This window comes from Loa loa (genome assembly GCF_000183805.2).
Source record: "Loa loa unplaced genomic scaffold supercont3.124, whole genome shotgun sequence".
In the NCBI taxonomy this organism is placed as follows: domain Eukaryota; kingdom Metazoa; phylum Nematoda; class Chromadorea; order Rhabditida; family Onchocercidae; genus Loa; species Loa loa.
Genome location: NW_018108304.1, coordinates 56864 through 70939, shown reverse-complemented (window position 1 = coordinate 70939; position 14076 = coordinate 56864). Strand labels below are relative to the sequence as shown.

Here is a 14076-nt window from a genome sequence, read left to right as displayed (position 1 = left end):
AGTCTCACCTCGACACACTTCGAAATCATAAATTTCAATTGATGATCTATATCCACTGCTACCACCACTTAAAGATGCACATTCTTGCCTCATTGCTAAAACCACGGTCAAATTTTAAGATTTTTAAGATTTTTTTAATCTTTTATATTTTAAGGTATGCCAGGCAATAGTAACATTAACTGTAAATTCGATCATTCGTCAACCAACCGGAACATTTGAAGCGCGGTTCGGACGACGTGCGACTAGAGCGCTAATCGATTGGCTGCGGCAGGTATCCATCAACTTTCCAAATATGTTGTGTAGCTTAGACAAGTTCAGGAATATTTTAATAGACCATTTTAAGACTAATAATTTTGTTCCATGTTTAATGTACCATGTCCCCTTCCCCCCTTTCATACAAAGAGGAAAACTGTTTGAAAAATGTTCAACTGACAGCTGCCACAGTAATAAGGGATTTCACTACGGTCATTTCTGCGTTATTGCATGGATGAAGCCATTTGCCTTCCAAATTGGCCAAACAGCCAAACGTTTTTCCTTAACATATTCAAATGTAAAAGCCCACATAAAATACAAGTAAATCTCACAATAAGACATCTCAGTAACAATGAAGATCAGAATTCTGGAACTGATTAGTTTCAATTATTTTATTTTTGAAGCTCAGATTTGGATTATGAAGTTCAAATCGCTTAATAAGCTTTTTTAGAATGGACATAGTTATCGATCAAATATTAACGTGATTGTGGCAGATTTTGTGGATGAGGACGGTTTTTGCAGCACTATGATTGATCTGAACAAGTAAGGAAAGAGGTCTACTGATACGATCATTAACACATATATTTACGTGTAATATATTTCGTGTAGCAGTTGTTACTGAATTGTTCAAATTCTACATAATTAAAACTTTTAAAACTAACTGCTCAAACGACTTTCTCCTTTCTTTTTCATTCGGGAGGATTAATCAATTTTTCACTAAAGTTTTTGTACTATTCTGCCAGAAAAATGAGATTTCGGATAAGATCTGAGTATCAAAAAAAAACAAGCTAGAAAAATAAATTTCCGGTAAGCAGCATAGCCGTCTCATAAACACCAAAAAAACGAAGCCACCAATACCCATCCAAGCGGAACGAGGCAAGATACCAGCATAAAGTCCTCGGTATCCGGATGTTGTCCATATTTTTGCCAACATTGCCGGTATCCCCAGACGTGAAGCGTTCTCATTCAACATTGTCTGCGTTTTCACCACATCGAGAGGTGTTGTCATGGCTGCAGCTATACTTCCTGATACACTGCCACATGCTGCTGATTCCAATGGCGTACACTGTCTTTTCCGGACCCTAAAACAGCTTAGTGGTAAAAATGAGGTGTTCCAGCCACCGGAACCCAATTAGAAATCTAAGCCAACAAGGCAGGATGAAGCAAGCTCATGCTTACAATGATTTTGGAAGAGCATCAAAAGTACAAGTATCAAAATGAACAGTATATGAGTGGAGATTTCTACAAGAGTTATCTCTTTTCTTTAACGACTACGCTGCAGTTTGTGCTAATTGTACAACATTCAATCAAAATGTATTTTGCTCATTCAAAACAAGTAACTTCAAAATGGGGGATTAATCTAGCAATGTATGAATTCTTGAAATTATGCGATAGCAATCAGAGCTTCAGTTGATAGCAATTTACCGGCTAAAAAAATATGTGAATTGCATGGATACTGAAGAATGAAATGATGAGTGAATGTGATGGGAAAGTGAACAATTAATTTTAATATAAGCTTTCTATATATTAAGATTAAGACTACAATAGTAATAATAAAAAAAAATGCTACGAATGTGCACATCTTTTAAAATAGCTTTTACTGAGAAAAATTCCAAAAACATTCTGAACAGTTCCGTCCGACATAACGTTTATTTTAGTGGCTCAAGTGAGTTTGTGCGGATCTAACAGCTCACTGTCATGCAGACCGTCATGGAGCTTCAATTTAACAAGTTCTTCTGTGGGATGGCAAATGTTTTAGGGAGATGTTCACAGTGAGAAGGTGCATGTGTTAGTGAGACAACTAACAAACTCGTGGCTAAACTCGTGCTATAGTAGAAACTTTAGCTAAATTGTTAACACTAGAAAATAAACTAAACTAGCAATGTAATGATTAATTTCGAATCCGAAAGATTTTTGTTACCAAGTGCCAGTGGCTCTGACGACACTGTTATTCACCATTTGTTCAAATGTTGATGTTTGCCTAACGATAGCAACAAAGACGAAATAATAGCCGTGGATGATAGATCGAGCAGCAAATTATATGAACAGACATGTGTATTTATTCTCTGGTAAAGTCATCCTAAAACTCCTTGGTAAAGTATAGGAATCAATTACCAGCTAGAATCAAGGACCAGTCAAAGGCTATACAGACCGCATCAGGAAAAATCGATCCTACTCGAGCTATTCAATTCATTCGATAATTTAGTTTGCTATCAACTGAAGCTAACATTTAATGTTGCACACCAACGGTTTCGTGATCTTGCAGACAATGTTAAAGTAACTTCAAATTTTTAACAACACACATCAAACAACTGATTAAAACAAACCCCGCTACTTCTTGCTTTAAAACTTCCCAAAGAGGAAATTCGATGAGCGAAAATGGAATTTCCCGGCATACAGTGCTCAAGAAACCCTGATAAAACCCAAGAAATCCTGAAAAAAAAACTGGAAAAGCATTATTTAAATATAAGAGAGCTAAATCCAGATTCTACAAACAATTACAAATTACTATACTTTTAACGAAAGTAATATCCGAGCCTCAAATAATTGGCGCAATGATTAAAATATCGTCAGTAACAGATGAACTTTGAACGCATTTTGCTGCCAGGATAATGAATCACTACGAAGGGAAAGAGAGGTGCCAATTTTTCAGCCAAAACGAATAGCTTTTGGATTTTTAACGAAATAATGGAAACTTAGCATTAATTTGTTAGTTAATGAGAGAATGAAGACCCATTTAGAAGTTTTAATTGGCCCCCAAGTGAAGAAGGCATCACGGAAGTGGATGAATCAAGAGACCTTAAGACATAGGAGACCCCTCATTACCTCTATTCTCAGACTTTCACGATTTCAAGAATTTCAATTATTAATTTCACAATTATCATATAACTGTTCCTGTCAAATTGCATAATAAAACACATATTCTTGACTAGTCGTAAAGGAATCATTTAAATCCTGAGTTTCTCAGACTACGGTGATATGAATAAAAAAATATACCACTTTGCTTATAAATCATTCGGCATATTTTTCCTAAATGATGGTCAGATCTTGCCTGCGCACGTTGTTTCACTAGTTCGGTAGGTACCCGTAAAACACAAGCAACAACTTCCGAAAAACTAGCTGCACCTGCGTTTATAGTTACTGCTGAAAAGTCTTTTACTTTATTAAAAGCAATGCATAAAATAGACCTACCACTTATGAAGGGAAAAAAATATTCACCAAAAGCATTAACTGATATTTTATTTATTTGCCAATAATATTATCTGATGTTTATTCTCTCCAATTGCGGGTAATGATAGTGAGTTAGTAAAAGTATGAAGGATGTTCGATTTATGCTGTTAGCATTTGCAGTTCGAAAAAAGTCCCGCAGACTTCCGCAGAGTTTAGTATATATCAGTGGCTTATCTCAACCAGCTATAATTCTGACTCTTTTCATATATAATACACCAACAGCAGTATCCAACAAATAACATTTTAATGACAATTATTTACTTGCATTCTCTACCGGCTATTCCTCTGAGCGTATTATATGTAGAGAAGAATAATGCAGCACTCGGTGCAGAACCAACAGCCACCGATCCCATACCATGATAGATATTTCGTAGTCCGCCTGCAGCATAAAATCCCTGAAACATTATAGCATGTTGAAGGTATTTACAACAAGAATGTCTGCATCATATATTCCTGTTCCGCACTGCAAAACGTAAAACAACCAATCGGTATGAGAAGCGCATAAAATTTGGGATTTTTTCAGGATGTGGAAAGTAAAGCACATTAGGATTTTATACGTTCAAAAAAAAAAATTGAAGCATATTTTGGAACGTAATCTGAACGTATTTTATACATTCAGATTTTATACGGATTTTGGATGTTTATACGTATATATGTTCAAAATCCTATCGCACATAAATAAACGATATGTAAAACGTATAATATGGGAAATGACCGGCAACATAATTACCTCGGAACTTTGCAGTCTAGTCTTGATAGTATCCAGTGGATACAGTGTCAAGTCTACAACCAATCCAGCAGCAGCACCACAAAATAACGGTCGACCAAACCAGTCCATGACGACTCGATGATATTAGTGGTAAATCATGAGCTGATTGGTACTGAGCAGTTCAACTAAATGCTAAAAAAAGAGCCCTATAAAAGAGCTTTCTTCTTTTTTCTACGTATATTACTGAGAACCACCTGTATAGCAGTGAGAATCAAAATAACCACTAGGTGAATTGCCTCTTCAGAGAAAACTGAGATCTTTCTCAAAGATTTATTCTAAAGTCTTTATTGTCAATAAGAACAGAAAAAAGGATGAAGAAGGCACATATATGTTATGAGGATAGCAAAAAGAAATAAAGAGTGGAACAGTAAAATAAAGGCAATAAATAAAATGCACATACAGAAACCCAACTTAAATCGATTCACAAATAAATACGTAAACAAATCAATAAATTTTCAAAAACAAATTTCTTTAATGTCGAGAGAAGGTTCAGAGACAAGAAAGAACCTCAGAGAATTTCTGGAAACGAAATATCGCATGATTTCGCTAAGCTTTAATTTTCAGCAACTTCGAGAACCCAAAGATTTAAGTGTTAATTAAGAATTTTCACTGCATCGAAAGTCAAACATTTCTGGGAAATTCCAAATAAATTTTCATATGAAGATTTTAATCCACTTTCTCCGTAAATCATGAAATTTAACATCACCAAGCTGCTTGAGAAACTAATGAATGCTAAAATTATAAATAAATTGTCAAAAATATCACCAAATAAATATAACAGGATACGAGCCAGTGAAATGATGCACCAGAGCAATATCAATATGTCATGCATGCACCATTAATGCTCACTTACTGCATGCATATGAAAGCCTTCAATATTGGAATAAGGAACATTTGAAAAAAGTGGAGAAAAAACCAAACAACGACAACATTATTTTCACTCAAAAATTAGACTTCCTCAAGCTCGATATTAGGCAAGAATAGAACCCTACCCACTATTCCCCGGAAAATAGTGACTTTCGTGGTCGCTTGGAATGTTCATGAAGGTTCCCCACTTTCTCAATCTGAAGTATCAAAAGGTAAGAAATAAATGGGAATGAATATTCGAACAAGTAGAACCAAAAAATAAGTGAATGAAATGTTGCTCAAAAAGAAGTGAAAACACCGGAAATAGAAGTGACCAAAAAACGGTGAAAGTGCGATATCACAGCTGTCAAAATGTAGGTACAGTAAATAAAAGGATTTATAGTATGTCACCACTTCCACACCTTACTGCGAAAGCACTATCGGAGTATTTTTTTCATTTTTATTATCTGCAGCAAATTCAATTTCCTGTTTCCGGAAATTCAATTTGTCTAATAGACATGTGACAGAATAGGGATCTCATCCTTCACTTTATATCAATGGTGAGTAATTTTAACTCACCATCAGAACAAAAAGAAGAAAATAGACAAACAAATCAACGAACTTCTCAGTAATGTTAAACTACAAAGAATTTCAGCAATGTTAAACTATAAATGAGAGAAAATAAAAAGAAGTGAAAAAGCGTTATGATATGTCGAAGTGTTATGATATGTCAAGATAAGAAAAAGTAACATGGAAATGCTCGAAAAACACGAAAAAGCATAGAAGAGATTCTTTCCGGAAAAAAAACAAAAAGATAAAAAAGCATATAAATAATATGATCACCTTATATCAAATAGAAAACAATTTTAATTCAGTGACAGAAAGAGAAGTAATTTGAGAATTTTCCTCTAAAATTGAACGGGATTCATTCTGTTTTTCATAAACAAATTGCACATAAAAGTAATTGCATACTTATTAAGAGTAAATAAAAATAACTGAACTCTACAGACTCCAACATTATGTGCTCACTTGCTACTAAAAACAGGTAAGGTAAAAAGTTTTTCTTTGTTCTACAGCTTATCGAAACGGTAAGTAAGACACTGGTAACAGCATTCTTTAAATAGTAATGTGACAACATTTATATATAATGCATGACTCAATTTGATGGGAAACTAAAACTCGCCACTACTATAGTGGCTTTTCCTTGTTTCCTTCCGCTTGCTTCCCTCTCTTACTTAACTTACACCTTTACTTCGGCTCATAATAATCCGTACTTTCTAGCTAATGTTCGATTGAATTCTTGAATCAACCACTGCTGATAAGGATTTGTTCGATCACAAACATTTACCATCAATCTGGTACCATCTCTCGACATTTCCAAACATTTATTGGTAACGACGTGAAGAAATTGACTTTGCTATAAAATAGCGGATTTAGAAAGCTTTGATTCTTCCTCGACAGACAAAAATTGCATAAGATATTAAGGAAAAGTCGAATAAATGAGCAATTAAATCTCCGCTATCAGTATTGTTACCTATTCAATCTTTTTATGCATAAAAAACTGCACTCACATAAAGAAGATATTTCCATTCTTGATTACCCTTCATTCCATGACAAGGATAAACCATAACATCGACACCGGCATAGTCAATACACGACTCATCCCTTCGTATTTCACCATCTTTACTTAGCATCCAGTACTAGATAAATTGATTTTTAAGAAATTTTCGAATGTCGAAAAATAAGTACATTTTCTCAACTATAGAAACGCTTTTCTCGGAATCTGCGCAAATGAGAGCCTCTTAAATATTAGATTTGTAAGTCAAAATGTTAAGCTTCAACGTTTTTTTCAATTTTGTTTTTTCTCTAGAGATATAAAAATTCATTTTGCTTGCAGCATTCCGGTGATGGAAAGCTAATCAGGAAGTTTGGAGTCAAACGGGAACAGTTCATGAGAGTCAATAAATGAGTCGAAATTAAAGAGAAACAATATCAGACGTATTTGGTTTTCGAATACAACTGCCACATGCTAAAAGTGAAACAACAAGTTTCTTCCGAAAAATTTCCAATCATTTCACGATGAAATGACTTCTAGCGAAGTCAGTAGACGCAATTAATGGCACTATAATAACTAGCATGCATGTGTTCTGGTTCTATATATCAGAGATCGTAAAAAACCTAAACAAATATAGAAATCGCTATTGGTCGCCTTTGCTTTTGATGAGTAATCTGGTATTATAACCTGACAGCAAAATATGAATAACTGCTTTCCAGAACATTATTGTTTGCAAAAAATTTTTGAAAATAGTAGCCTATCAGAATTCTCGAGAGAAAAGTAAAAAGTGTGTAACATACATTGCAATCACATTAAAGCTCTGAAGTATACCTGATTACCGCCCTTTTTATGACACCAGTATAGACCCGCATTTACCGATCTTTGCCTTCCATGTGATGCCCAATCTAAACAATTCTTCGATCCTCCTCCTCTGTTGCGAATCTATAGAGACGTATGTTATTCCCTTATGAAGCGAATACTTCATGTATTTCCCACACGGTCATTCCTATCCAAAAAAAAAAAAAAGAAAAAAGAAAAAAAAGCGGTAGTTTTTATGAGATACAGCTGCAGTACCGACTGACACAAAAGACAAACATGGACAAAAAGTGAAACATCGAATATTAAGAAACAGAAGCTGCAAGCAACAATAACTACATCAAAAAACTGCACCCAATATCATTTTCTATATACAAAGGGGACCATACGCAGATTCCAGCAAGCAAGTGCAATCTCAATACAGTCTTTCTGAAATCTTAACATGTAATTCGCCGCTGCATTGCTCAAACAAGCAGCAAACTGGTAGTAAAAGAACAAAGGTGTTACTAAGTAGATTATCTTTAATAATGCCCTGTATCGTGAGTTTTTTTTCGGGTGCCCAACAGTGCTAAAATCAAGAAGTGGGATAAACAACCAAATGACCAAATAGTTCTGGTAATGGAAAAATTATTCAGCTGTTGAATTAAGGAACCTGGTTACCACCATTCCTGTGACATGGAAACGCAATCACGACTTTCTGAATATCTTCGCCCACCTCACTATCCAAACAATGTTGGACAACATCCCCTGCCACTTCGCCTTTATTACGAATCTGAAAGTGATCTTCCCATTTACTCCCTCTGTTTTTTTACCGTTTGTGCAACAGTCAAAACCCATATACATATATTGAAAACTTTAAACCACTGAGAAAGTTGAGTTCACAAGTCTGCTCCAGTTACTTGGTGACATATAAAAAACGCATTCGTCATATAAATTTTTAAATTAAGAGTTACCATAGTAACTCCTGCCACTTCCAGAAAGTCTAGCAAATTTCGTATCCAGCTAGTGTACAGATAGAAGAAATACACAAATTCGCTGTCCACTTAAAGTATTTCCTTCCCGAGACTAAAAATTCCATGTAGTAAAGGATTTTATAGGTCAAGCCAATGTCAGCAGCAAAACTCTATATCCCAACTTGATATATTTCATCAGCAAACTATTTGATGACTAATTATCAGAGCGTAAATGATCTGGACCAACTTGAAATATTTGATAACACGATGTAAGATATTAATGCAATATAAACAAAGGGATTTAGCTACTGCAAACTAAAAAGTGCATGTAGAATGAAATGCACCCATCATTCCTGCATTGGTTAAAAAATTAATGGATTAGTACTCAAACTGTTATACATGGACAATTATTACGAATCTGGTGGACAGTGCCAAAAACAAGGGAAACATCAGCACAACTAAAAGAAATGAAAGATCAGCAAATTGCAGCATCCAAAAACATGATGGGGGAGGGACATATATCCGAAAAAAAATCTAAATTCCTAAGTGCCGAAGCAGAAGTTTAAAATTATCAGTAAATAATTTAATAAGCAATATCTTAATGCTGAAAAAAAATACCTCTCCTTTTCCAATAGCATCTCCTGGAACAAACAATTCCGGATACACATTATCCAGATACCATTTGAAAGATTTACATTGTAGTTTTTCACGCAATGCTTTTCTGCTGCTTACATCACCAAAATCACCCTAATTATTAATGACAGTTTAGTCTATCTTTCATTTTTTGCTAAAAAATGTATGGATCACATGGACAGCAGAACGAGAAATTTTTTCCCTTGTGCTCTCCTTTCCAAACTTCGAGGAAGTAAGCGTTAGAAAATACAAATGCAAGAAAGAAAATTCATATAGAAAAAATCTAAGAAATGCTAGCAAAATTTGTAATTCACTTCCACAAGTGATATCGAAAGAAGGAAACTGAAAAATGACATAAGAAATGTTTGTCTTTCTTACATTTGTTGCTTTGAAAAAGGAAAAACTTTACCAAGTTATTGTTAATCCTCTCATAGTAATACTTTTTGTACTCGTCCATCCATACCTACAACCCATTTCTTCATCTTTTCATTTGGCAGATAACAACATAATCTTAAGGTGCTACCCTCAAAATTTCCAAAAAAAAAGAAGTTGCACCTGTATCATAAAAACTGTTATATCATAATCAATTCAGGAATATACAGAACCAGAAGACAACTTCGAGGATTCATGCAACTTACTTCAGCTAAACGAACAGAATTCCTCTTCAATACATTCACACCAGAAAGCCATTTATAAGGTGACCGTTTCCGAAATATATGACCAACGTGACTGCACGGAACAATCTCCAATATTCCACCACACATCCATGTCTAGAGAAAATATTTATTTTAATGGATAAAAGTAAAAAAGAGCAAAATAATGGCCGAAAATCTCATGTCATCAAAAATATTAATTGTGGTTTCATGAAATAATATAGGCCTCATTTATACCTCAATTAGTTAAAGCATGAGGAAACTTTTTCGATTGTAGACACCGCAGTTAATACACCAACGAGAAACCTGCTACAAAAAACAAAATTTTTTTCTAACGTTAATAATCCCATAAATATTTTTCAGTAATATGATCGTAATCAACTAACTTTGAATGAAAGTTCCAAATTTTCCCCACCCCAAATATCGAGACCAGGATCATAGGATCCTAATTTTTCGAAAAAGGTACGATCAATGGAAAAAAGGCCACCAGCCATGGTTGGAGACCTGAAAAGAGATAAAGGATTTTAAAGCATGCATAACCGGACAACCAGGAAATCAGTCACATTTACTTAACGTTACCCCTCCCCCCTCTCCCCCATTTTCTAGTATTGGATGAGAAACTCTGAGTGACCGTGCTTCATTTTCATATTTAGAAATATTCATGCCTTTCAAGACAAATCATAGTAACATCCTGGTACCAAATTATTCAAAATACTGATTTTAAGGTCAAAATTCGTACTTGACGGGGTCTATATCCCTTCTACCTTTACGATCCTTCTCAGGAATGGCATGCCAGTTAAACTGTAATGACCAATCGAAACCACCCACATTCGTGAAGTAAGCCTTCGAGTAGTGGTACTCAAAGGTGTTATCATCAATTACGTCAATAACAGGGCATACCACTGTTTTCGGATTTTTTTTGATTCGATCCAAAAGAGGTTCCATCCAACCTGGAACAGAACTTTGAAATAAATATTGCAAATATACATTCCCCATTAACCTTAAAGATCTTACAAGACATATTATAATAGTATCCCGACATTAAATTATTTTCTACCAGGAAATAATTTCATTTCCATTACCTGCACATACAGTATTTTTGGTTCATAAACTAATGCATACAAAATAAAAGGGAATTGAAAACTCTGCTTAAAGTTCCACAGGAAAGAAGAGCAGGAAAAAAGTGAAATGTGAAGTTAAATTACCTTCCAAACATTCGCAGTGAGAATCGAGGTATGTAATCACAGAACCTTTTGAAATAGCGGCTCCTTTGATGCGCGCCCTTATTAGACCTTCACGTTTTTCTAGGCGTAAAATACGAACTTTCGGAAATTGCCGCATATAAATTTCCAGACTCGCCTATATGCAACTATGTTTCATGCATATCTTCTGAATGGAGCAGAAAACATACGAAATCTCGCATTATTTTCAATACATCCAATCATTACAGTAATTTGGCATTCAGTGTGGACAGTATCCCAACAAGCTGATGGACAAGGTTTCATGAGCAAGAACTTGTAGCAGTTTCATTTCGACCTAGCTAAAATTTTTCGAGAATATGCCCACTGCGTTTTGATGTGGAAGGAAATCGAAATAGGATTTTTTGAAAGTTTTGGTACATTTCCCAAATAACTTGAGAGTTTCCCAAATTTATCAATGCAATTTTGTGAACTATGGGGAAGAAAAAACCTTGAGATGTGCCATGTCCGAAAAATCATCAACCAAGATAATCTCAGCAAGTAAATTTTCTGGTGTCCTTTCAAGTACACTATGTACAGTTCGGAGCAAAACTGACCAAGCTTCGTTATGAAAACATATGATAACCGAAGTGTTCGGAAGATCGTTTGCATATTTTTCAGTTTTGCATCTAGAATAACATAAGAAATTTCCCAATTCAAGCAAATAAATGTTGGTTTTGATAATGTCACGTGAAGGACTGCATATACCGATTGCAAAACTGATAGGAAATCAGCCCGATGAGGAAATGAATGATTTCAAATTGAATTTTTTGTTTCTTTCTTACTATTGAGCACACTAATCGTTAAACTGCAACAAAAAATTCCATGTTCTGATATGCACAGAACAGAATAATAAATTCAAGCAAATAAATGTTTTTTTTTAGACACAATATCTCTATCATTCACTGAATTGCTACTGATACGAATGAAAGAAACTCTAACAAACCTCCTCATTTGCAAGAAAAGTAACAACTGCGTAAACACAGAGATGAAAAAAAAATAATTTTATTTCTTTCTTATGAAGAAAAAATGTCAAAAATAACCCACTCTTCATCGATATAACTAGGCAAACTCCTGTGTATCGAAATCATATCTGAGACGTACTGGTTAAAAGCGTTTTTGTTAAATCCGTCATCGTAAATTCTTTTTTCACTAAAAGCCAGTTTCTGAAAAATAACATGCATATGTTCAGATCAAGTCGGCAATTACTTAAATTTGCAGTAAAATTAATCGAAGATGACATTAGAAACACTAACGTTTCTGTCGATTATCACTGCTTTTCCACCTTCACCCGGTTGATGTTCATCACCCGATTTGTAGATAGGAGAATCCCGGTTGAACAGAGCTCTGTTTGGATTAGGAATATTCCACTACAATTAATGCAATTTATGATAAAAGATTTGCCCTATCCCGTTTACAAATTAAAATATTGCAGTGGCACAACGCATGACCATAATTAGTTGGCAGTAAAATTGTTTGATAACCAATTCAGAAATATACCTCGTTAATCCTCACATCGATATTTTGTACAGGAAACTTCTGCTCGACCTCAATGGCAGATTTGATTGGTATAGGAGGGCCGAAGCCTTCTAATTTATGTAATTTTAGTAACTCAACTCTTGAATGCCTCACAGAAGGGACCTGAAATTTTGCCCTCTGTCGCACTTCACTTTTTTTCTATATCAATTTTTAATTACATTACACAGAATTCCAAGTATTAAAGGCCGAATTCTGTACCCCAAAATGGAATAACTTAACTTCTCGAAAAAGCGAAAGGCGAAAAAATAAGTACATCACTGAATTTTTAGATTAGCACCACTATACAAAAATCAAGAGCTATACAGAAAAACTCGTCATTATTTACGGATGTTAATTGAGCTTCCAATTTGCGCTTGTTGATCAATCAGTGATAACAATTAGCATATCCACCAACCCAGTGATTTAAAATTGTTGGATTGTATAAAGAAGGTATTTACCATCTATCAAAATACAAATCCACCAAAACGAGTTATTTTACCTTATCTGGCACTTTCGTAGAAACAGCAAAATACAGTATAACACACAACCAAACTACTGATATCAAAAGTATTAGTTTGAAGACAAGTGACCGTCTTCTTGGGATTACCAGAGCACCCATGTTACTACTGAGTAACACAACAGTCAATTTGTAATCCCCGAAGACGTCAGGTACCAGAAGTCGCCGTTTTTACTTTCTGAAATGAATTTGATCGATAAAAAAGTAACAAATGAGATATTCAGAGCAGTAACATCGAATTAAATTTGATTTACCTTTTTTCGATATGAGATATTTGTCTCATCGACAAGTAATTATTCAGTTAAAAAAACAAAATGATCCAGTTTCAAGGTATTAATTTACTTATCGTGTTTAAACGGAGGGGCTATTGAAGGGTCAAAATATATAATGAAGAATAATAGTGCGACTAAAGTGACGTAATGCTGGAAGAGATGGAATACCGTCAGCATGTCAATTAAATTAATTATCGAACAAAGAACTTTTTTAGTAGGAGAGGGGTGATTTGCAATGAAAAAATTACAGAATAAATAAACCTTCCAGATGACATTAAAAAAAAAAAACTCGGAATTACAAAATGAAATTCTATTCGTCACATTGATCAGCGAGACAGTAGTGGAGCTTACTCGTTTTCTCACTTGTTGGTCAATGAGCTTCCTTGCATATTTACTTTGTGTAAACAAATCAGACACTTCCTTTCAATTTTCAGTCAGTAGTTGAATAGTGCCTCAACATTGAATGGACGATATGTCCGTGTTTCGTATGCTAACTAAAAAAGCGATCATTTCTAAACATTTAAAAAATAAAATATTTCAATTCATTAAAAGTGCAATGACCATTGACTTGTACTGACTGCATATAAGACACATTATGGGCGGATACAAAAATTAACTTTACTACTTCTCTAACTTCATCATTCTTCCTCATAACTTGTCAACATGGCAGTTTATAATATTATAGCAGTTAGGAATATAAAAAGATATTTCGGGTAAAAAAAGTTCTAGACAGGAAAAAAAAACCTACTTCAAATGACCATTTGCATACAAGGCAAACAGAGAGAGAGAGAGAGAGGAGGAGGAGGAGAGAGAGAGAGAGGAA

General features: G+C 34.6%; 3 protein-coding genes across 3 annotated transcripts in view; 1 reads left to right on the top strand and 2 right to left on the bottom strand.

Annotated features, from left to right (window-relative positions):
- The window catches only part of LOAG_14342 (phosphatidylinositol-specific phospholipase C), a 4556-nt gene extending 3626 nt beyond the window's left edge, over nt 1–930 (top strand). Inside the window, exon 7 of the mRNA XM_020448797.1 lies at nt 704–930. Within this exon, the coding sequence (XP_020301085.1) occupies nt 704–799 (96 nt within the window). The 3' untranslated portion in view covers nt 800–930. The remainder of the gene's footprint in view (nt 1–703) is intronic.
- Nucleotides 931–958: 28 nt separating this feature from the next.
- LOAG_07771 (hypothetical protein) lies at nt 959–4321 on the bottom strand (the record flags this gene model as incomplete). Its single annotated transcript, XM_003143304.2, has 5 exons — nt 959–1334; nt 2580–2685; nt 3250–3396; nt 3758–3878; nt 4214–4321. 5 exons carry the CDS (start codon nt 4319–4321, stop codon nt 959–961), a joined length of 858 nt encoding a protein of 285 aa, XP_003143352.2.
- A 1862-nt stretch (nt 4322–6183) lies between these two features.
- Nucleotides 6184–14076, bottom strand: part of LOAG_07770 (glycosyl transferase) — an 8745-nt gene continuing 852 nt past the window's right edge. The window contains exons 2-16 of the mRNA XM_020447533.1: nt 13605–13747; nt 12964–13159; nt 12447–12587; nt 12203–12316; nt 11994–12112; nt 11398–11575; nt 10914–11067; nt 10448–10658; nt 10095–10212; nt 9694–9825; nt 9465–9518; nt 9041–9169; nt 7485–7595; nt 6670–6798; nt 6184–6515 (exon numbers count right to left, since the gene is read on the bottom strand). Coding sequence (XP_020302247.1) covers nt 6357–6515; nt 6670–6798; nt 7485–7595; nt 9041–9169; nt 9465–9518; nt 9694–9825; nt 10095–10212; nt 10448–10658; nt 10914–11067; nt 11398–11575; nt 11994–12112; nt 12203–12316; nt 12447–12587; nt 12964–13083 — 1869 coding nt within the window. The 5' untranslated portion in view covers nt 13084–13159; nt 13605–13747 and the 3' untranslated portion in view covers nt 6184–6356. The remainder of the gene's footprint in view (nt 6516–6669; nt 6799–7484; nt 7596–9040; nt 9170–9464; nt 9519–9693; nt 9826–10094; nt 10213–10447; nt 10659–10913; nt 11068–11397; nt 11576–11993; nt 12113–12202; nt 12317–12446; nt 12588–12963; nt 13160–13604; nt 13748–14076) is intronic.